The sequence below is a fragment of the Silurus aristotelis genome (assembly GCF_946808225.1).
Source record: "Silurus aristotelis genome assembly, chromosome: 7".
NCBI lineage: Eukaryota > Metazoa > Chordata > Actinopteri > Siluriformes > Siluridae > Silurus > Silurus aristotelis.
In genome coordinates, this window is record NC_139580.1 from 6,033,344 (window position 1) to 6,055,808 (window position 22,465).

General features: G+C 39.5%; 1 protein-coding gene across 7 annotated transcripts in view; it reads left to right on the top strand.

Annotated features, from left to right (window-relative positions):
- syngap1a (synaptic Ras GTPase activating protein 1a) overlaps nucleotides 1–22,465 on the top strand; it is a 169,473-nt gene that overhangs the window by 45,758 nt on the left and 101,250 nt on the right. For all 7 annotated transcript variants that reach the window (XR_014534437.1, XM_083546934.1, XM_083546935.1 and 4 more), the window contains exon 3: nucleotides 11,865–11,970. Coding sequence is in view for 6 of the 7 variants with exons in the window: in XM_083546934.1 (XP_083403060.1) it covers nucleotides 11,865–11,970 (106 nt within the window). In the remaining variant the exon portion in view is untranslated. The remainder of the gene's footprint in view (nucleotides 1–11,864; nucleotides 11,971–22,465) is intronic.

The following is a 22,465-nucleotide window of genomic DNA, read 5'->3' on the forward strand; positions in this document are numbered from 1 at the left end:
GTTATAATAACCTCCACTCTTCTGGGAAGATGTTCCACTAGATTATGTGATAATTTGTGGAGATTTATTCAGTAAAGTTAGTAAAGTCAGGTCCTGATGTAGGTGGGAAGGTGAGGAGGTCTGGGGTGCAGTCAGTGTTTACATTCATCCCAAAGGTGTTCAATAGGGTTGGCGCTCTGTAGCAGGAGATCTTCCAGTTCAACCCGTGTAAAGCAGACCTTAATTGAGCTGGCTTTGTGCACAGGAGCAATGCCAGGCTGGAACAGGTTTGGGTCTCCTAGTTCAATTTTAAGGAAAATTTCATGCTACCACATCCAAAGACAATTGGATGTCTCAAACTTTACGGTAGTCTGAGGAGGAACAAAATATGGCCAGAAATTATGGTCTGACAAGGTTTCCCAATACTTTCCTATTTTGTATTTGCACTTCTGGTTAAATGTAATCTGCATTTCACTGGGTGTGTACTTGCACCCTGTGACAGCAACAATATAGTTGAATCTAATCAACTCTTAAAAACTGTTTGAATATTGTCTTTAAAACAGAATATAAATATTGACCTTATTTATCCTTGGATGTCTGTTTTGTGAAACCTATAAAGTCTCAGTATTTCTCTGAGTTCTGTGTAATTACAACCTACAGGAATCGTGTGTTCTGAAACCTTAGAACCTGATAAAACATGTTTAGTGTTTGCAAAGTTAACTAAGGAGGAAGATCTTATCGATTTCTTTGATTATTCTAAATGTAACCTAAACATGTTTTTAAAGATTAAGTGTGAACAATCAACGTGACATGTTGAAATTACAATTATTGATGTTGGTGTAAGCCTAAAAAAAAAAACAATGTAATTAAGAAGTCATTATTGAATTCAAGACCTTCTAACCAAACATAAGTGCCAGACCTAACTAATTTAGCTGAATCATCAAAAATCCACACAGCCACAACTCGAAATCTAGTAGTAAGTTTTCGTAGAAGAGAAACATGGAGGTTAATGTAGCTGAAAAGGGAGAATACATTTGGAATGAATCTCTCAACATACACAGGTGTGTGTGATCACACTTTTGATTCGGGATTCAAGAATTTATTTGTCACAAACATAGTTATATACAGAATACAACTCGCAGTGAAATGTACATTTTGGCCAAACCTTTATTGAAGTTCTCAATTATAAATAATTTTATATATAAACCTTCACATTTCAGTGTTACACCCTGATAATAATAATAATCATAGTCCTACCATCTACATCAATCCAGGGAAACTTCAGAGTAGTTTTGACTTGGAGCCTTTAACTGAATAAAATTAAATTATCTGTCTAGCATGTGACATTGATTCCCCAATTAATTTTTACATGTTTTATTTCTGGCTTTAAGTTTTTTTTGTTTTTTGTTTTGTTTTAACTGCTGTCTTGTATGTTTGTAACTCTGCACGCCTAGCATGAAAATGGATGTGCTTCCTAGGATTTTAGTAATTATCTGACTCATGTTTTTTGGGCCAGAAATATAATAAGAAGGGTTGAAGATGTATTCTCTCTCTCTCTCTCTCTCTCTCTCTCTCTCTCTCTCTCTCTCTCTCTCTCTCTCTCTCTCTCTCTCTCTCTCTCCGGAGTTTGTCAACCAATGCATGGTCCCTCCTGATGGTACACCAATTTGCAGGTTTATTACATATAATGATCTACTAAGTAATAAACTGGCAACTCTGTGTTTTGTGCTACGGCACTATCTACTATCTCATTGAGAATTTTTTATTGTCCCTTTTCTGTTGTTTCGTTTTTGTTATTGTCATTGCATTTCTAATAATTCTCATAACTGATTTTTTTTTTTTACACAATATTATAATATAACAATGTTCACTATATGCACTAATTTTCTTATAGTAGTAAGTTATTTAATTTTCTTAACAGGATTGCAAATTTTGTGTTATTTTATTTTATTTATTTATTTTTTACATTATGTATTGCACAAGGTTTAACCTCTGTTGCATTTTTTTGTCAACCAATTCATGGTCCCTCCTGATGGTAAACCAATTTGCAGGTTTATTACATATAATGATCAACTAAGTAATAAACTGGCAACTCAGTGTGTTGTAGTATCCAATATCTCATTGAGAAGCTCATATATTGTAAGTAGGTCTGGGATGCAGTCAGCTTTCCAATTAATCCCAAAGGTTTGGCAAAGGCTTGAGGTTAGATCTCTACAGAAGGCCACTCAAGGACTTTACCATGTAGCATATCTTCATGAAGCTGATTTTGTGCCTAGCTGATTGTCATGCTGGAAAAGGGTTGGGTCTCCTAGTTCAGGTGAAGGGAAAATGTAATGCTACCCGGTTCAAAGACATCTGATACAAGTGTGTGCCTCCAAATTGGTGGTAACAATTGAACCACATATAGCATATGGTGCCTATGGTGTTTACCTAGTTTTAGCTGCATTGTGACAGATAGCTCATGGCAACCATGCAAAAATTTGAACTGCCAAATCAAAGTATAGACACTTTTCTACATTTCCTACACTTATTAAGAAAATGTCTCAAATAAATCTAGTCTCTAAAAGACACTTACTATGGATAAATAAAAGAATGGTCCTTTTCTGTGTTTCATCTCAGACTGTGTGCTCGTACTAGCATAAAAATCAAAACCTCTTGCTTGTGTGACTTTTTCAATTTTGTCCTTCAAAATTTCCCAGTCCATATGCGCATCTTTAGGCTCGGCCAAATGCCTTTTTTTGGCGAGAATTCAAAACAACAATCCAAGTCTGTTCAGTTGAGCAGTGGTGGTTTAACGGTTTAGGCTCTGGCTTACTAATCATAAGGATGGGGGCCAGAAACCCCAGCACCACCAAGCTGCCTCTGTTGGACCCTTAAGCAAGGCACTTAACCCCATCTGCTTCAGGAATGCTGTTTGATGGCTAACCCTGTGTTCTGACCCTAGCTTCCAAGCTGGATGTGAGCAAACTAAGAGAAGTGATGGCTCACCATTTAAGGTCCTGGGTTACTGAATGGAAGATTTGGGGCCCCAGCACTGCCAAATTGCCGCAGTTGGGCCCTTAAACGAGGCCCTTAATCAGGTGTAAAGCCTCTTTTGTCTCTCTGTGCAAATAATATATTCATCTCTGGCTACATCTCAAATTGTTCTCTATGACGAGGTAGGAGGGCTGTTAAATCGAATTTAACACAGTGCACCATGTCCCCTCAAATCCCTCCCTGTAGATCTTAATTATGTGTGCAGTATTTTAGGGTGGATGTTTTACTAGGCAGTCGATTTCCCAAAGACAATGTATGATGAGTCAAAATCTGTTTATATACCTCAGCATTCATCACTCAGTTGAATCTCATCATATCCCCTACAGCACCGGGTGGAACGCAGATCTGAAGAAAACTGTCGCAGTGATTCACAGAAACCTTCAGACAGGCATCCGTGTGCTTCTCATCATTTCTTTGCTTGACATAATTGGGACTCATTGCTTCATAAGGGATCCTGCCTAGCTTTTTTTTTAATGTTCTAGCACCTCTTGTGTGTATGCTTGGCTACAAAAATAGATTCATGTCTGCACTTTACTTTTACAGACGCTGAGCAAACACTTGACTGGATTTTTTTTCCCCTTAAGGAGATGACCTTTTTAGATGAAGAAAGTTTGTGGGTGCTTCATGGTATTTTCTGTGGAAGAAGTGGAAGAAGAAAAGCCAGAGTTTACCTAAAGGTTAAATGTAATCCTGTTTGGAAACGCTATAAACATGGAAATTGGGTTCTTTTGTATAATACGTTTAACGTTTTGGAGTGGTTTCAAAGCCTGAACCATGAAAGCACTAAAATTAACAACAAAAACAGACCCCTATGAGGTTCTTCCATAGTCCTGGCTGAACAGTGTGTTGGATGCCCTTTAGTGTGATTGACAACAGCAGAAACTCATACAGCTGTATATTTGGCTAGTTATACACAATGCATCATGGCTCAAAGCATTTGTTCCTGTCCTGTCCATGAACCTTGTTCTTGTGAATGTGTATAGCATTGTTCTTGCACTCGTTAAGAAGGAACATGATAGGTTGGTGGGAAGCACAATCTCCACATTGTACCCACTGCTCATGGGACTAGCAGGAGCAGTCCATCTGACCGGGGAAAAGCGATTACTACAGAGGGTACATCATAACGTGATGCATTACTATAGAAAAATTTGACATTGTGTATTATGGACATGTCCAATTAGCTTCCTGCAAATAAGTATTATATCATGCAATTGCACAGTTTGAACACCAGAGGTCCCAATCTGCACAGTGTTATATAGAGAATACAGTAAAACCCCCTTATCTGCTATTTTAATTACCACGGTTTCACATCCACAGTTGATCACAGTCAGAAAAAAAATAAAATCTGTATAAAATTACAGATTTACAATAAACCTATAACCATTTAAATAATTGTGCTTTGTTCTGACATCTTGTGCGGTTCCACTCGGGACATTATTCATCCCTTTGGACATTGTAAACACGCTGAATACGCCACCCATTGTGTTAGTCACTTCTCGATTATCAGATCAACTGTCTCATTCTTTCGTGGTGAGTCTGCAAGATCTGTACTTGTGAAGTCTGATAGTCTGAAAGCTCCGCATTGCAACAACCAACACGTTTTGTTGTTACATGATCACATTAATACAGTTAAAAACAGCTCTTCAGACACTTACAAACAACATTAAATGTTGAAGCAATCAGGTATTTTAGCTGACTTTGGAGCTCTAGGTTTATTGTGCAGTTTCAGAATCCACAATCACAGTTTTCCAGAACATACAATGACCACCATAGACTACACATGTACCTTAACAAGCTCAAAACTGACACTATGTATTGAAGTTGCACACACAAACTACAAGCACAGAGTGAAGGCTTCAATGCTCTTACGTATTAAATGTTACCAGGACTTTGTGGCCATGTCCACACGAATGTTTTTGTTTGAAAACATATTTTTCCCTCCGTATTGGCCTTGCGTAGCTTTCAGCCGTTTTAGTGTGGATGAGCAACTACTGGGAAATGACTGAAAATGAAATTGTGGATGCAGAGTGTTTTTAGACAACTGGATTTTTTTATTTATCTATCCGGTTTAGTGTAGCTGTAGCCTGTATCACTGGTTCCAGTGTTTTTGTTCCCCTTTGTGCTACTTATTGACCTTTGTGTTTTGCCTAAGCCTCAAATATTCTGTGTGTGCATCACCTGACCTACTTTGTGTTTTTGACCCTGCTCATGCATTTTGTCTGCTTAGTTGTGCATTAAAATCTGTCTCAAGATAGCTTGGACTTAGAGGATAAACAACCTTGTATTCAATACTCAAAAAATACCATTCTACTTATGCTGTTTTATTCATCATTGAACATTTAAAGGCTCTGGAATGGATGAGTTGCAGTTAAACCTTAAATCATTGCAGATGTTGAGCTAATTTATTGCTCAGGAGCACCTGGTTCCACAACTTTAACTGACTATATTAGACAGTAGAAAGGACATTACTCATAATCACACACTCTGGTGTACTTGATATTTCTCACACTTTGGTTTTGTATTGTGGTTTTTATGATTTATAATCATGCTCTTGCTGTCACCCAAATGAGGATAGGTTTCCTTTTTGAGTCTTGTTCCTTTCAAGGTTTTTTCGTCATACCATCTAAGGGTTTTTTTCTTTGCCACAGTTGCCCCAGGCTGCTCATCAGAGATAAATACACATATTTCACATATATTTAACTTTTTTTTTTTTGCGCATCCTGTAAAGCTGCTCTGAAACATTGAATTGAATTGAGTCAACTGAATTTGCAACTATCGCAGCTTTTTTGACTTGTGGAACAGAGCGCTCTGTTTATAGCATTTTTTAAATATATATTTTAGATAGTTTTATCCATATTAATCCAGATTGTTTGTATTGTTTTGTTGTTTGTATTGTTTGAGTATTTTTTTTTTTCTTAATTTAGAAAATGTAATCAAACTCATGAAGCCAGTACAGTGGAACCTCGATTCTCGCGACCTTGAGACTCACGACCTCGATAGTTTGTGACTTTTTATTTGGAACCGGACTGCGAGCAACTCGCCAAAAATCTAAATGTTCGCGGGAAGCCGCGGGTGGCTCAGGAAGTCAGGAGTAACATTTTAAACAGAGTTTCTACTAATAAATTGCATAAAAATGTTTGAAAAACTATTTTATTATTGTATTATTTATTGAAAGTAGTAAATTAAACATTTATAACTAATCATTCACATTTTTTTTTAGTTTGCACTACAGTACATGTACAATTCCCCATGTGAACGGAACCATCAAAAGGAGAGTCAAAACCTCACCATTTTTTGTTACTCACGAGGGGTTTCTAGAACGTAACCCCCACGAGTATCGGGGTTGCACTGTTTTGTGACTCAAATCAAACTATTGCTACCACCCTAGTGATCACTGAGGGTACTCGAATTACAACTGTTTACTCAGTACATTTGGATCCATCTCACTAATTTCTTAATAAGGTATGAAATAGAATGATCATGAAGAAAGGCAGATTTCTGGAGATCTTTCCTACTAGTGGCCCTCAAACTCTGTAACTCCTCCCCAATCAGTAGTGGAGCAGAGCTGACACGATGAAAACTGATAGTGCCACTGTGACATTATATGCATTATCAAAAGCTCACAATACTTGCGAGGTACCTTAATATAATACCATGTGAAATATTATACCATCAAACCATAGGCAAATCCATACAATATGCAATATCATATTATGTGCACTTTTTTTGTAGTTTTGAATACCTTCATATATATTTAAAACCTATCTATCCTACTTTGCACCCACTGCTCCTTGGATCAGCTACAATCCATCTGACCAGGGTAAAGCTACTATGGAAGTAGTATAAGATGCCCACATAATGTAGGGTCACCATTTAGGTCCTGATTTTGCTTGGTAGGGGAATGAACAATCGGGAATTCTTTCTTCTACATGACCCCAGAAAAACTGTACTGTTGACTTGGAAAATAACGAAGAGGAACAAATAATGATTGCATTTATTTAGTTGAATAAATGAACTGGCTTTCCAGGTTATTCATATCGAGGATTCTTATCAATCGACCAATTTCTGTGCTTTTGTCATGTCAGAGGAAAATAGTGTGGCTTTCTTTCTGTATGGTATTACCACAGAATCAGAGCTGGTATCTCACCAGGTTCTACATTCAGAGCTGATTCTCAGACAATGCAGTGAACCTTGAAGTTCCACAAGCTTGGCTTTTGTCACTGTGGTTCATTGCTCATGTGTCTCAACCATTTATTGCCCTCACTCTGCCATTGACAAATGACACAATCAATCATTTCAAGGATATTGTGGAGCACCCCACAATCGAACATGTGAAGTATAGGCTTAAATATTAAAATGTCTTGGGACACATGACAAATATGAATTTCGGATTTCCCCGTTCAGGCCAAGCTGAGAACTAACTAGCATGTAGTCTAATATTCAAATGAACAGGCTACCTTGAGAATACTCTGTCCAGGACTCAGAGGCTGCCCAAGCAGAACCAACCCCAATCACACACACAGAGATAATTGAAATAACCTTTAGATTTAAACTACTAAATTATAAAATTGTAATTATAACACACCAAATTATTAGGTTTTTTTTTTCTGAGAACTACTCAAACACAAATGCATTACTCTGATTAAGGCTTTGGGTGAACTTTAGCTGATATACATTGTATTGAATTGAAAATTTTAATGTTGGAAAGTTATTCACAGTTCATGCCTCATGTACATTATGACCCTAATGATAAAGCATTTTAAAATTTAGGTTGAACTCTTTTTCACTGCTAAACAAACTTGTTCTAGTCATTTTTTCTTGTTACTTTTGAAGATAAAAAGAAGGTTAACATATATTAATGTGCATCTACTATTACATGTAAGGCAAGGAACCATTACAGATGGATCTCCATAGTATTTGTAAAACCTGGAACAGACCTCCATGGCCATATTGTTGACATGCTGTCAGTGTTGGACTTGGCACAGTAATGGCTTCAATCTCATCAAAGAGACATGAACACAAAAACGAGTTTCAAATTGAGGTGAAGATTTTTTATCAAATCATCCAAACCTGGGGTGAACCGTAATTTGTATTGCCAGATACAGGCTTGTTTATATGTGCGCCTACTAAATGCAAGTAATTAATTAGCAAATAGCAAACTATATGGTGAGTTTATGGTAAATATTAGAGTCTTTTACATAAGAAAAGCTGGTATTTCATTAGAATTCCAGTTCTAGGTCATTTAGCAGCAGTCCAGTGATCTGAACTCAAATCCTTTCATGCACAACTCAGACTCAGAACCCCTGAGCTATAATGTACAACTTTATCCCCTAAGCTATGACTCACAAATTTAACCCCAACAAAAGACTCAAAATTTCACAACCCTTACCACTTAGCTATAACAAACAACATTAACTCCTGTCCCAAGGCTCACCAAGACTTACAATCCTAACCCCTGAGCTATGACTCACAGCCTTAACCCTTGAGCTGTGACTCACAAGCTTATCCCTGACCCAAGACTCACAACCTTAACCCCTGATCCAAGACTCACAACCTTAACCACTGATCCAAGACTCAACCCCCTGATCCAAGACTCACAACCTTAACCCCTGATCCAAGACTCACAACCTCAACCCCTAAAACAAGACTCACAATCTTAGCCCTGCAACAATGACTCACAAGCTTAACCCCTGATCCAAGACTCACAACCTTAACCCCTGATACAAGAGTCACATCCTTAACCCCTGATACAAGACTCACAATCTTAACCCTGCAACTATGACTCACAACTTTAACCCCTGGGCTATAATAAACTATGACTCACAGCCTTAAGCCTTGAGCTGTGACTCACAACCTTATCCCTGACCCAAGGCTCACAACCTCAACCCCCGATCAAAGATTTACAACCTTAACCCCCGATTCAAGACTCACAACCTTAACTCCTTTCCCAAGATTCCCAACCTTAACCCCTGAGCTATGATTTACAACCCTAACCCCTCACAAAATTGACCTCTGTGCTATGACTCGCTGTCTCTGAGAAGCCACATTTTTGTGGATATGGAATGCGTTTTGTGACAATTATCTTGAAATTTCCTAGAATTAGAAAAACAAAATTCAACTATTTTATTTAACTGTAATGTAAACAGGTTGATTTGGAGATTTAGATATTTAAATTACAATCTGGAGCAAATTTATGTGTCAAAATAATTTCTTTTCTACATTTTCTTACTTGCCAGTTTTTTTGGTATCTAGTGCCAAAGAAGCTGGCAGCTCGGAGCCAGATAAACTCAGAGCCAGATACACTCTAATATCACTGATTTGCATGTGCAATGGGGTAAATTGCGCACACAAATGGTGGGCGAATTTCAAAGAATAATTGAGTTTAAAGATCTGTTATGCCACATATAAAGAATAGAAAGGAAACAATATACTATATATGGACAAAATCCATATGCCTTTTATCAACAGTTCATTCCATATTTAGTGCCCATTTGCTGCTAAAATACCCTCCACTCTTCTGGGAAAATGTTCCACTAGATTTTGTGGAGGTTTATGGATGTTCCTTTAGCCACAAGGGTGTTAGTAAGGTCAGGTACTAAAGAAGTTGAGGTGTGGAGGCCTGGGTTGCAGTTAGCGTTTACCTTCATCCCAAAGGTGTTCAATAGGGTTGGAGCTCTATAGAAGGAGATGGAACAGTCAGGTGTCCCTCCGCTTTTTTCAACAGTCTGCTACACTGATTCAGGACTACAGTTTGTATCCGATCACCATTACTGCACCTCAACATCGTTTATCTGTAATAAATGGACATTCGGTGCAACCCGAATGAGGATACGTTTCATTTTGAGTCTGGTTCCTCTCAAGGTTTCTTCCTTATGCCATCTGGGGGAGTTTTTCCTTGCCACAGTTGCCACAGGCTCAGGAACAAACTTACACTTATAAAGAACATCTTATTTATTTGAATCATCACATTATCTGTGTTAAGTTGATAATGTTTGTTGTTAAAAGCGTTATACAAAAAAAAAAATTAATTTTGTCCAGGGTTTTTCCCACATGTGCTAATTGTTTTCTGGATAGCGGAGAGATTTCCAGAAGAAGGAAGGGAAACTAAACCTACCACATGCACACACTGTGATTACACACCCAATATAACATAACTCACATAGACCCCACCTTGTATTTGCCCAATATTTATTGAGGAAAAAGCCTACACATCAAATGTAAGCTGTTTATGAATCTTTATATTCACTAATGCTCAATTCCAGCCAGACTTATAGCAGCAACAGTCTGTAATATATGCTGAATTCAGTACATTCCGTATGCAGGTTTAATTCGCTGACCTATTGTTTCTGCAGTTTGTGGTATGATGTATGATGTTGAATGTTAGAATGTTAGTTACTGTATTATGTTGTTGAACCCTAATGCCCCCTTTTACATTGACTGGTTGTATTCCACCGGGTATTGTACTCTTTTAACCCGTACCTTCTGACTGTGTGTGTGTGTGTGTGTGTGTGTGTGTGTGTGTGTGTGTGTGTGTGTGTGTGTGTGTGTGTGCAGGAATAAGAGGATGAAAAAGCATTTTGTTATATAATTCAGTATTCCTTCATGAATTAGTGGTAGTAATCAGTGGTTTTTAACAGTAGAAAGTACTTGGTCATGCTGGAGCATTGTTTACCATGGAAGCATGAAATCTGAATGTTCTATAACAGAAAATTAGGCAATATGATATAAATGGTCATCAACCTCCAAGTCTAGGACTATTCAACTGAAGGTCCAGCTATGAAACATTTCAGCCTGTGTGACTGTGGTGTCACCTGGCAACCTCTATGAATTGTATGTGCTTTTCAAACATATTTCACATTTAGTTCCCATTAGCTGTTATAAGTACGTACACTCTTTCACTAGATTCTGAATGTGGAGATTTATTCAGCTACAGTGTTAGTAAAGTCAGGTACTATTGTAGGTGAGGTGAGGAGGCCTGGGGTGCAGTCAGCGTTTCAGTTCATTCTAAAGATATTTAATAGGGATGAGAAAAGAGCTCTATAGCAGGCTACACATAATCTTCCAGTCCAGTCCATGATAAAAAGGTGAAAAGACAGATGTAAGAAACAAACAGAGACTTTTATTTAGTTATTTATCATTTATCCTTTTTATTGTGTGAAATTTAGTTAAACATTGCATTATTTCTAAATGTATACTTCTTTTATGGAAAATGAAGCACCAATTTCATATTGTATTGTTTATTACGTCATTACGTAGGACTTATGTAGTTTAAAGATGTTACGTTTGGAGCGACACAGTTTTTTTGACCCTTTTCTGGTTTATTTATTGTTTTTAATAAACTTTCACTGGATTTATAAATGTTCACTCGTTCACAATTAACAAAGAATAAAAAAAATTGCTACCACAATAGACATTGAGGGATAGATAGATAGATAGATAGATAGATAGATAGATAGATAGATAGATAGATAGATAGATAGATAGATAGATAGATAGATAGATAGATAGATAGATAGACAGGTAGGTTGTAATGGAAATCGATTTGGTGATAGTGTTAATGAATGGCAGGTGATTGCTTTTTATGATTTTTGTATTGTTTGTCATTAGATATCCTGTAATAGTTTTTATTTCGTTTTTTTTTTCAAGTGTTTAAACATGAAACATCTTAGTCTCTTAAACTCTATCATGCAAAATGTCCCCCCCTTTTAAAAGTGATAAATAGCCTAGACATTTTGCTCATGTGTTTATTTGACTGTATGATTGATCTTCACTAAGCTAATTGGTGTATGCTTCTCTGTGTGTGTGTTTGTGTGTGTGTGTGTGTGTGTGTGTGTGTGTTGTGTTCCCAGGTTCATCCTCTTCTTATGAGCGATCGGCGCCCTGTGTCTCATCGCACCAAGCTGCTCCGCAGGACCGTCTCCGTACCTGCCGATAGCAGACCCCACCCTGAATCAGGTGTGCTAAAAAATTACACAAACGCCCACAGGGATGCAATACCACCATCTCACGTTCTTACCTACAGTATACAACGATTGTGCATAACAAATAATACACACAAACCTTTCACATTCACCCACGTACGCACATACTGTACACCCCTACATACACAACTCGTATAATCATATACTGTAGTATCACTTTCTCACTTTCCTAAACACTTAAACAGATATATCCCCCCTCCCCCCGAACACCCTCCCCTGCCTCCCTAATACACACACACACACACACACACACACACACACACACACACACACACACACACACACACACACACACACCTCTGCTAAAGGAAGACTCTGGGGAATAATTAAACATATACACATTTTTTCGCTTTCTTCTTATCTCTCACATACATACAAATACACATTCATTTTGCATTAAACTCATGTCATACAGATGCATACTAGGTGATGGAGTGGTGTCTAACACATTTTCACTTGCTCACAATGTCCAAAATGGTTTACACATCAAAATAAAAGTAGTTAGTTATAAACAAATAATTTCGCAATGAGTTACTCCAGACATCTAAGGCATGTACAACTCGCTGCGTGACCTTGATTGTACGGAGCGAATTGCCCCTCTGAGAGAACCCTCGGGTCTCGAACAACCACTGATGGTGTCTCATTTGCAGGAGGCCAAGCGGAGTTATTTTGGACGCTGCTGCCATTAACCGCAGCAGTCTCTGGAACTGCTTGACAGAAAGTGACTGTCCTTCTCTGACCCTCTTAACGACCATAAGGATGGACGTGATGTGGGCAGGAGACACAGTTCCTTCATGTGAGCAAGAACGACATCTCAATGCCGGACCGCTAAGTGTTCTGACTGAGCTAAAACCAATTACCGATATAGTTTAATATACAGATGCTCTGAAGTCTCAGAGGGACCAGGGCCGCATCCACACTCTTTGTGACATTGTGGGGTGAGAGGGCAAGGCTAAATAAAAGGACTCGATATTGGTAAGCTTCGTCCCTTAAGCAAACTTCAGGAATTTCCTGTGAGAAGGAAGGATGATACATGAAATATGCATCCTTCAGATCTACAGTGACAAACCAGTCTTCGGATCTGATTTGAGACACGACCTGCTTGAGGGTCAGCATCTTGAACTTCCATCCATCCATTTTCTCCCGCTTATCCGTAATTCGGGTCGCGGGGGCAGCAGTCTAAGCAGGCCCCCGCCTTCGACTGCTGCCCAATCCTCACAGCACCGTCCCTTACGGTCCCTCCTGCAGGTGGTGAGCCCACGGGAAGGCGGCCCCACGTCACTCCGACGTCACGGACCTTGATATTTCCCTCGTAAGGGACCTCCAGAGCATAGAGGGTTAAGGGCCTTGCTCAAGGGCCCAAGAGTGGCAGCTTGGCGATACCGGGGCTTGAACCCCAGACCTTCCGATCGGCAACCCAGCGCCTTAACCGCTGGAGCCACCACTCCCCGCATCTTGAACTTGAGCTTCATTATTGAGCGGTTCAGCTGACGTAGATCTAGAATAGGACGCAACCCCCATCTTTTTTGGGAACTATGAAGTACCGGCTGTAGAACCCGGACTCTCTGTTAAAAGTACCACCTCGATGGCCTCCTTCCGCAGGGGAGTGTTTACCTCTTGTTCCATGTCTAGAGCCTGCTCGGGTCCCACCAGACAAGACCCGAACTGAATCATATAGCCTCTGTCTACAGTTTGCAGAACCCAACGAGACACGTCTGGCAGAGAGGAGGTGCTGGGTTGTTCTTGGGGATGAGCAACGCTGAAACAACTTTGTCCCTGTCGAAAGGATCCAATAGGGTGAGCCATAGGTGCCTCCCAGGGGAGACTAGAACGGCCATAGACCGGCCAACGGCCACAGCAGTCTCTTTTGTAGCCTTAAGAGCCGAATTCTTCTAGGTCTAGCTCTCGCAGCAGGTCAGCCTGATACGCCTTTTACACCGCCATGGTGTGCAGGCATGCAGCGGCTTGACCTGCTGAGGCATAAGCCCTACCCACCAGCACCGACGTGTTATGAAGGGGCTTGGTCGGCAGTGACAGGGTTTTAAGAGACGATGCCACATCCAGAAAAAGATAGCTAGGCAGCGTCTCTACAATCCGGGGCATTGACCCATAACCACAATCTTTTAGTCCCACTACGTTGAAGTACAATGAGGATTTTAACTGAAGAGGTGGGCCGAATGTGGCTTAGCCCAAGACCTGGACACCTTCGTGTGCAGGTCTGAAAAGAAAGACAGACCCGGACATGGAGGTTGCGACATAGGTTGCAGAAAGCGCATTGTTGAGCTTACTGGATGGGGCAGCTTTCTGCTCATCGGCCAGCCAAACTATTTCAAGTTTGTCATGGTCACAACCTCCCATAGCTAGTTGCTTGCAGATCGGAGGAAGGGAGGCGGAACTGAATGTTCTCATCGCAAGGGGAAGAAACCGCAGAAAACCGTGCTTTCAACTTTCGAGCGAGTGCTGAACCAGACAGGTGAAAAAGGGGAAAGGGACAAGCTCGTTTCAAATCCCTCTTCCTGGTCCATCTGCAAGCCCCCAGAACCATTGCACCAACATGAGTAGACATGTGAGCAGAATGTGTGCGGCACAATGAGCGTGGCGCAGCTTGCACAGATTATGCACAGAATTTACTGAGAATATTCACCAAATGAGCACTAAATATGGGGAGAATGTGCACAAAATATATACAGAATGTGCACAGCTGGCTCCCTTGGGAAACGACCAAACGTTCACAGGCTTGCTTATTCTTTTTTTCCTGACATTTACCACTTACCTAAAATTTGTAAGGGGACAAACACACACACACAGAGTGCTTCATCTTTTGTTTTGTTTTTATTTTCAAAACAAAAATAAATGAATTTTACACAGACCTTATTAACTCATAATGTAACTGGTCACAACATCCAGATATTAGGTGGTTTGATGCTAATAGCTTCAATGTGTGGATTTACATCTAGATGGCCGCAACTGTATAGTAAAACTGATATAATCATGAACTCTTCACAAACAGTTCACAAAGTGCTGTGTTGCAAGCTGAAGCTGCTATGCTGTTCATTAAGACAAACTAGAGTAATTGTACTATTCATAACTTAAAAACAGCTGCTAAAATGTCGAACTGTACACTAAAACTTAGTCCTGCAAAGTTTATTAAACTGAAGCTGCTGTTCACAAACACACTGCTGTATGTTTATGAACTGTTCACAAGCAGAAACCACTTGGCTGTTCATGAACTGTTTACAAACAAGCTGCTGTACTGTTCTTGAATTTTTCACCTTCAGAAGCTGCTGTACTGTTCATAAACTGTTCACAAGGAGAAGTTGCTGTGCTGTTCACAAACTGTTTCACAAACAAGCTGCTGTACTGTTCATGAATTCTTCGTTCATTAACTGTCCACAAGAAGAAGATGCTGTGCTGTTCACAAGCTGTTCATTAACAAGCTGCTTTACTGTTCAAAGATCCTTACAGGCAGAATCTGCTGTACTGTTCATGAACTGTTCAAGAAGAGACGTCGCTGTACTGGTTATGAACACAAGCAGAATCTGCTGTAAGGATCATGAACTGTTCACAACCAGAAGCGTGTGTTTCATGTTTTGGTGCTACCGAGATTTTTTTGCACTTCGGTGCAAGTGTAAGAACGTTTTCGAAAGTACTGAAACATACTGTACAAACAAGAAGACACGCTGTCACAAATTCTATACCACTACATACAACTAACCTATACAAACGCATTTATCAAAACAATCGCTCGTCACTAAACCTAAAAAAAGACATGCTGCAAGCTAATTCTGACAAACGATCTATTTCCTATTACAAAAAGGTGTTGAGTTTAATTAATAACATTTCCAATTGTGGTCAGCTGCAGGAAACGTGTTGCTTTTGTGTGTTTATATTGTCTCAACAAAATGATGGGCCAGGCAGCGTGCATATCATTGTTCTGAGCAAAAGATGGCTAGCGGAGCGGAGACATAATTATCGCTCATGCATTACTGGCTTTTAATTCATTAGTCCTTCACAGCTTGTTTGCCATTTGCAGTTACATCCATTTCCCCCGAATGACACCTGAGATACACCAAACATACACACACACACACACACACACACACACACACACAAAAAATATTATCTGTTATACAAAAGCTTCGGAGCTTTCCAGATCCCACTTGCTATCATCAGAACGACAGAATACTGCCAGTAAAGCTTCATTATGTTTTGCAAGCATGTCCTCTGTCAAGACTGAGGTGAGGATTTTTATTTGCTACTTGTCTGTTTCCATTTCAAAATAACTCAGGAGAGCTTCACCCGTTTGTTCGATTATGTTAAGTTTAGGACTGCCTTTTTTTGTGATAAATGTGTGGTAATTATTTTGTTATTTGACGTGTGAACTGTTTCTCCTCACTGCTCCATCAGAAGTGTTTTTTTTCTAGATAGTATTAAAATGTATTACTTCAGCTCCTAATAGGATTTCAGTTTAAAAATATTAGTATCTAAATAAAACCAAACAGGGCCTTCTTTATCAAGATGGATATAGATACATTTATTCAAAAATTGTTTGCAGGAGCATACACACATTAAATGTTTGGAAAAATGCATGTTTCCTGTAAGAGAAACAATGAAAGGCAGTGGAAATGGTAGCTCAATGGTTAAAACGTTGGCTTTCTAATCAAATTCCAACACCACCAAGTTGCCACTGCTGGGCCCTTAAGCAAGGCCCTTAACCCTCAATTGCTTCCTTTTAAGTCGCTCTAAAGAAGTCCTTCTGCCAAATGCGTTCAGGTTCGTTTTTGTAATTTTTTCTGTATACAAGTTAAAAAACTTTAAAACAAAGGCATAAAAGTAGACAAGTAAACAGGGTCATTTTTAGCCTTTGCTCCACCCCCATACAATACAAATCATATCAACATTCCATAAAAAAGGTTAACCACATTTTATAATAATTATTGCAGAATTGCTTAAATACACCTAAGCATATAGTGTATATTAAACTTCAGCAGAAAAACAGGTAAATAATTGAAATAGTGGATGGCAGCAGTAAAGCAGGGGCGCTCACTGTTGCCCACCCAGCTTTTTTCCACCCTAGTGGACCGCCTAGATTGCATATACCTGCTTAGTTTGTCGATTAAAAAAAAATAACCCTACAAAAGGGTAAAGCGTTAGTTTGCGTCTATGGGGATTGACACATTGCATTAATATAGAATTTGGTGCATGCTGAATAGTCATCATTTGGTCTGTTTATTGTTTTGTTTTTTTATTTTGCGAATGGTATTAAATGATAACCAGATCCATGCTTATATCAGCATGCATTATATAGACACCTGACGGATTTGAACTCATGGTCTTTCAATCAGAAGTCTAATCAAATGTCCAAAATTTTAACCACTAAGCAACCACGTCCCTGTTCACTTACCCAAGGTGGACTTTATAATGCAAGTTAGAAATGGCTTTCAATGAGGACATGTTTTGTAGACTGTATTGTGTCTAAAGCTGCCATGTTTTTAGTTTGTGAAGTAAGTTGGGAAATAGCCTTTAAGGGGGCCATGTTTGTAGACTGTGATGTATGCTGGGGAAATGGATTCCTAGGTTGTCATGTAAATAGGGTTTGATAAGGTTTGATAAGGTTTATATTAAGAAATTAGATTCATTTTTTGTTTATTGTCATATGCACAGTAAAGAAACGTTTCCCCCATACAATGAGATTTTTCCTTTGCTCTCCACAGTGAATGCCACAAAATTAATATAGGTATAAAATAGACAACAAAAGAATAACAAATGTAAAGATATGTAAAAAACAGTTTTTAAAAGCAGCATATGAAAATATATACTGTAAACTGTACATATGTATGCAGAGTAAAGTACAAAACCAGAGATATGTGTGCAATGATTGCATAGTGTGTGAAATCCTATGCAAAATCAACTGTGTATACCACCGTCCACAATAACTTTCTTTCGGCTTCTCCCGTTAGGGGTCGCCACAGCGGATTCTCCGCACGTTTGATTTGGCACGTTTTTTTTACGCTGGATGCCCTTCCTAACGCAACCCTCCCCAATTTATCCGGGCTTGGGACCGGCACTGAGAGTGGCTGGGGATGGTTTCCTGACCGGGGATCGAACCCGGGTCGCAGCGGTGAGAGCGCTGCATCTTAACCACCGTCCACAATAAATGTGCAAATACTGCAATGTATGAGAAAGTCCACAATGAGTATGCGAGGCTGCAATGATTGTGCAAGTTCCACGATAAGTGTTTAAAATCAGTGTTGATAATCAAATACAAATAGTAGACCATGATTGTAAGGTCCTGTCAGCTTTTTGAGAGTCTGATGGCAGTGGGAATGAAAGAGTTGTTCACCCTAGAAGTTCTGTATTTCTCATAACACTAGTGCTACCTTATCACACTGTGATGCAGTTGGTCAAGATGCTCTTAATAGTGCAGCTGTAAAAGTTGGGAAGGAGCTTAGGAGACATACGAAACTTCCTCAGCTTCCTAAGAAAATACAGCCGCAGCTAAGCCCTCTTAACCAGCTTTGTAGTGTCCAAGTGAGGGCGATAGTGTACACTTTGTAGTGTCCAAGTGATTTATGTCTATTATAGACATAAATATTTCAAGTTGCTCACCTTCTCCATTTCAAACTCCCGAGTGAACAGTGGTCGATGAGGTCCTTTTCTCCTTCCTCATGTCCACTATTATTTATTTTTTCTTATCCTTGTCGAGGAAGAGGAAATGGCCTTCAAGGTGGCCTTGTTTGTAGTCTGTGATGTATGCGGGGTAAATTATTTCCAAAATGGCCATGTACAGTAAAACCCATTGGACGAGCATAATTCGTTCATAAATATTGCTCGTAGGTCCATTTTCTGGTATGTTCGAACTAGTTTTTCCTATAAATATTAGTGTAAAAGTGATTTAATCCGTTCCGAAACCTCGTTTGATCGCTTATTTCTGCACTTATTACACACAAATACACAAGTTTTTGTAGCCTATTTTAACAGACAAATACACCGCAAATTACCGCACGGTAAACGTAATGTAACACTAACCCATGTGGTAGTGCTTGATTGCGAGTGTGAGATGCACACCACGCTCGTAACCTTCTTGGTATTAATGGTAATTCTATTTACTTTAGTGGCTGCTCATCAGGGATAAATACACATCATTCACCTTGACTGTTAAATTCTGTAAAGCTGCTTTGAGACAATGTCTGTTGTGAAAAGCGCAATAGAAATAAACTTGACTTGACTACTTTCTTTTTCCCAGCACCATCACTGATTTTCTTGGGAGACATTTTTCAAGATTTCTAGTGAAATAAAACTATAACACTAAAAAAGTTACGTTTTTGCTGCACTGAACAACAAAAGCGACAAAGCGATACGAGATGAAGTAAGCGACTGATGCGACCCTCGGCCGAAAGAGGGGAACCCGGCAGCGTGAGATTGCTCGTGCCTTCAAAATTTGCTCGCAAAATAGGGTACAATTTTGTAAGAAAGGTCGCTCATATCTTCGTTTGCGCGTATGATTAGTTGCTCGTACAATATGGTTTTACTGTATATAGTGTTTGAAGCATGTTATGAAATGGCCTTCTATGATGTGTTTTGGGAAAATAGAAAGGAAAGAATCTAAGCAGTTTTGTTAGACTAGAGGTGCAGTCAATGTTTTAGTTATTTAGTTATGGGTGGTTGCTTAAGTGGTGGCTCACTGGTTACTACACTGCACTTTGGGTCAGCAGGCTGTGAGTTTAAATCCAAACCCTGGAAAGTGTCTGCCAAATATTGTAGGCAGATTTTCTTTTTTACAAACATTGTAAAATGGCAAACTGCACTTTCAATAATTCAAGTCAAGTTTATTTCTTTTTAACAACAGACATTGTCTTAAAGCAGCTTCACAGAATTTAACAATTAAGGTGAATGGTGTGTATTTATCCCTGATGAGCAGCCATGGAGACTGTGCCAAGGAAAAACTCCCTTAAATGTTATGAGGAAGAAACCTTGAGAGGAACCAGACTCAAAAGTGGAACCCATCCTCATTTGGGTGGTATCAAGAGTGTGATTATAAATCTTAATTAATCTTTCTTTCGGTTTCTCCCATTAGGGGTCGCCACAGCGGACCATCTGCATGTTTGATTTGGTACATGTTTTTACGCTGGATGCCCTTCCTAACGCAACCATCCCCATTTATCCGGGCTTGGGACCGGCACTAAGGCTTGTGCAACCCTAATGGCTGGGGTAGGTTCCCTGACCGGGGATCGAACCCGGGCTGTGGCGGTGAGACCACCGCATCCTAACCACTAGACCACCAGGGAACCTACATAAATCTTAATTAATAATTAATCTAAAAATATCTAAAATCTTAATAATGGCATCAGCCTCACCATAGACACTCTAGTTTAACATGAACAGCCTGTGCGTCATTACAGATGAATTGGCACAGTAGTCATGATAACCGATTCAACAGTGTGAAATAAAAGACACCTTATTTTATACGTGTTGATGTGTGTGTGCATGTGTGTGTGTGTGTGTGTGTGTGTGTTCCACTATTTGTTGTCCAGCTTAGTCAGAAATTGCTTCAGTTTTCAGGGGTTTTATTACCATAATACTTGTTAAAGCTCCGTTTTCAGTCACAGACCTTCAAGATGCGGAGGTACCAGAGTGAATGAATAAATTAGCATGGGTAATAATCGTCTGAGGGCTGTTTGAAGAGTTGGGCCAAAAAGAGGAGAGTCAAAGCCAAGGTCAAATCTGGTGAGAACAGTGGGACTGGGAGGCTGCAGCAAGGACTGCGTCCATGGGTGAGAGGAGACCTGCAGTACTGTATATACAACACACACACACACACACACACACACACACACACACACACACACACACACACACACACACAAACATATATTTGGACATATATTTGTGATAGTGTGACTTTGCTTTTACGTCAGAACAAGAAGCAGAAACGAGGAAAAAGGGGAAAGATTGAAATGTAAGTGTTTTAATGGTACAGAATGAAGGTATTTAAAAACATGAGGGAGGAGAAGCTACCAGCTTTGAGGTCACTGCTGATCTACGCTTCAGCTTGTAACCATGGCAATAATTACAGACTATTGTAGCAATGCTGTAAGCAGAGGCAGCAGGGTCAGTGAAAGAGAGAGCGAGAGCGAAAAAGAGATGGTAAATAGAGAAGGAGATAACAAGAAAGAGACTGAAGGAGGGAATGGCAGAGAAATGTGTAGAAAAGGATGTACATATGGATGTGAGACGAGAGAAAGCACAAGAGAAGGAGAAAAGAGTGAAAGAAAGCGAGATTATGAGAGAAAGAGAAAGAGAGAGAGAGAAAGTAAAAAAAAATGGAGAAAGAATGCCAAAGAGAGAAAGAAGGAATAAGAGATATCAGGAGAATGATGAAAGAAAGATGAGATCTATCTATCTATCTATCTATCTATCTATCTATCTATCTATCTATCTATCTATCTATCTATCTATCTATCTATCTATCTATCTATCTATCTATCTATCTATCTATCTATCTATCTATCTATCTATCGATCTATCTATCGATCTATCTATCGATCTATCTATCGATCTACAGCATATATCTATCCATCCGTTCTCCATCGCTCCTCTCCTTTTACCCCTTCTTCATGTTCGTTCCTCCTGTGGTTGTACTCTTCAGGCTGCAGGCTTGCGTTGTCATGGAAACAGGAAGTCTTGGTCCTGTGTCCCCTCTCCGTGTGCAGATTGGATGCATCCACCGTCTGCTCTGCGGATCCTCTGGATCGTACCAGCACAAACAGGGGGTTTGTCAGGATAATAGTGCATGCCTTAACGTAGGGGAGCTGTAGTGTGGCTGGCAGCGCCGTGAGCCAGAGCGTGAGCACTGTGAAGCCGTATGGATTGTACCTGTGTGATTTTTATTACTGATAACATCACCATGCGCTTCTAAAACAACACTGTTTGTCGATGGCACAGTGAATGAGAAATGCATGTGAACGTCTGTGTGTGTGTGCAGTTTGTTTCTTCTTCACATAGGTTTAAATAAGCACCAGTGCCAGTGTTTGGCATAACGTGGGCGGGTTAGAAGTCAACGCCACTAGTGCTTTTGTTCACTTCCATCTCAGTTCAGCCTGAAACCCTGCTGATGAAATGAAATCCAGCCGTGCAGTAATTGCATGGAAATGGGAGTGACCCTCGATTCAGAACAAATAGCATGCGTTCAGCTGTTTATAAAGACCAATCACATTTTTAAAGAAGAGTAATGACTGTATTAATAGTTTGTTTATGTGTAAATGTGTGCGTGATAAAGCACCAACTGAGAATGGTACAGCCAAATATTATTTTCTCGAAAGGTGGGTATGGACATGCAAGCCTTCATAGATCAGGTTCCATTGCTTCTTTTGATTTGTGAAAGCACCTTGTTGATTTAGAGGTTTGTACAGAAGTGACTTGATTTATTTGATTTAATTTTTTTATTTATCCGGAAAACCTTTTAGCTT